This window comes from Tupaia chinensis, unplaced genomic scaffold, assembly GCF_000334495.1.
Source record: "Tupaia chinensis unplaced genomic scaffold, TupChi_1.0 Scaffold000575_1, whole genome shotgun sequence".
NCBI classification, from domain to species: Eukaryota; Metazoa; Chordata; class Mammalia; order Scandentia; family Tupaiidae; genus Tupaia; species Tupaia belangeri.
The window spans coordinates 166998-168591 of NW_006160089.1; the positions used below are offsets into that span (position 1 = coordinate 166998).

Sequence of the window (1594 nt, forward strand, 5' to 3'; positions counted from 1 at the left end):
GAGGTTGAAACTAAGAATATCATCTCCTGCATTTTCTCTTTTGAAAAGGTAAGGTATTGTGATATTCATAATCAACAAACCAAAAAGAGAGAAAATATAGCCAAAATAGAATAGTCCAAAGAACTGAATTTCTGAATATTTTTTGCCTATATGGGTGAATAAAATGAGAGTTTAGGAGTGAGCTTTGTGCTCACAGTGTAAATCAGAGACAACCAGAATGAAAAGTCAGATCTGTATGACACCAAAACCCATACTCTCTTCAGCTAGACCAGTCATTCACAGAAACTTATAACTAATGGAGACTCCAAGTCAGGACACGCTTCTAACAAGCCTTCATATTTTCTGCCTGTAGGACAGCAATGCCAAAGGCAAACCAAAGTCATGTCACTGAATTCCTCCTTCTAGGACTGACCACAGACCCCAAACTGCAGGTGTGGCTCTTTGCCAGCTTCCTGGCCATGTACCTGGTCAATGTCATAGGCAACTCAGTCATCATTGCAGCCATCCGGGGGGATGCACGTCTCCACACTCCCATGTACTTTTTCCTCTCCAATCTGTCTTTTGTTGACATCTGCTTTACAAATGTCATCGTGCCAAGGATGCTAGCAAACATGTTGAGCAAGAACAAGAAGGTCCCTTTTGCCCAATGTCTCACCCAGATGTATTTCTTCGTGGCTTGTGCAATCAATGACAGTTTCCTCCTGGCTGCCATGGCCATTGACCGCTATGTGGCCATCTGTAACCCACTGCATTACACCACAACCATGAGTCCCAGGTGCTGCCTCCTGCTGGTGATAGCATCTTGGATGGTATCCCTCCTCCACTCACTCACTCACACCATTCTCATGGCCCGCCTCTCCTTCTGTGGGCCCAACATTATCCACCACTTCTTTTGTGATGTTCAGCCACTGCTAAGGCTCTCCTGCTCTGACACGTCCATTAATGAGCTTTTGGCCTTCACAGAGGGTTCCTTTGTGATCATGAGTCCTTTTATCTTTATTATTGTTTCTTATGTCTACATCACCCGTGCCGTTCTGAGGGTCCCTTCAGGGGGAGGCAGATACAAGGTCTTCTCTACCTGTGGATCCCACCTCACAGTTGTGGCACTATACTACGGGACTGCCATCTCGGTGTACATTCGCCCCTCATCCACCTACTCAGTGACAAAGGACCGTGTGGTCACTGTCATTTATACAGTGGTGATCCCCATGCTGAACCCTTTCATTTATAGCTTCAGGAACAAGGACATGAAACACGCCTTGAGAAAACTGACTAGGAAGACAGAATAGAACATGTACATTTTGTTACCTCTTGGAGTTTAAGCATCAGTTCAACAATCATATAAACACCTACTCTCTGCAGGCACTATGCTTAATCCTGTGACAAAGGTAAAATAAGTCCTCTGAATAACTTATACCCTAGCTAGTAGAAAGGGTAAGATAGTCAACAACCTACTATAATAAAAATTTCTTACTTTTTCACAAAACTTAAATGAGTCATGGTTATAAATGTCTTAATAAACTATGAAATAAATCCATACTTCTCCCTTCATCTTCAGTCTCTTTAGCCCTTCTCTTTTGAAATATCTAGCTCA

General features: G+C 43.1%; 1 protein-coding gene across 1 annotated transcript; it reads left to right on the forward strand.

The window, feature by feature from the left end:
- The first annotated feature begins 359 nt into the window (after nucleotides 1-359).
- On the forward strand, nucleotides 360-1300 carry LOC102468235 (olfactory receptor 1L6). The gene has a single exon (XM_006158250.2). The coding sequence runs from the start codon at nucleotides 360-362 to the stop codon at nucleotides 1287-1289; it is 930 nt and encodes a 309-aa protein (XP_006158312.1). The 3' UTR covers nucleotides 1290-1300.
- Nucleotides 1301-1594: the final 294 nt, after the last annotated feature.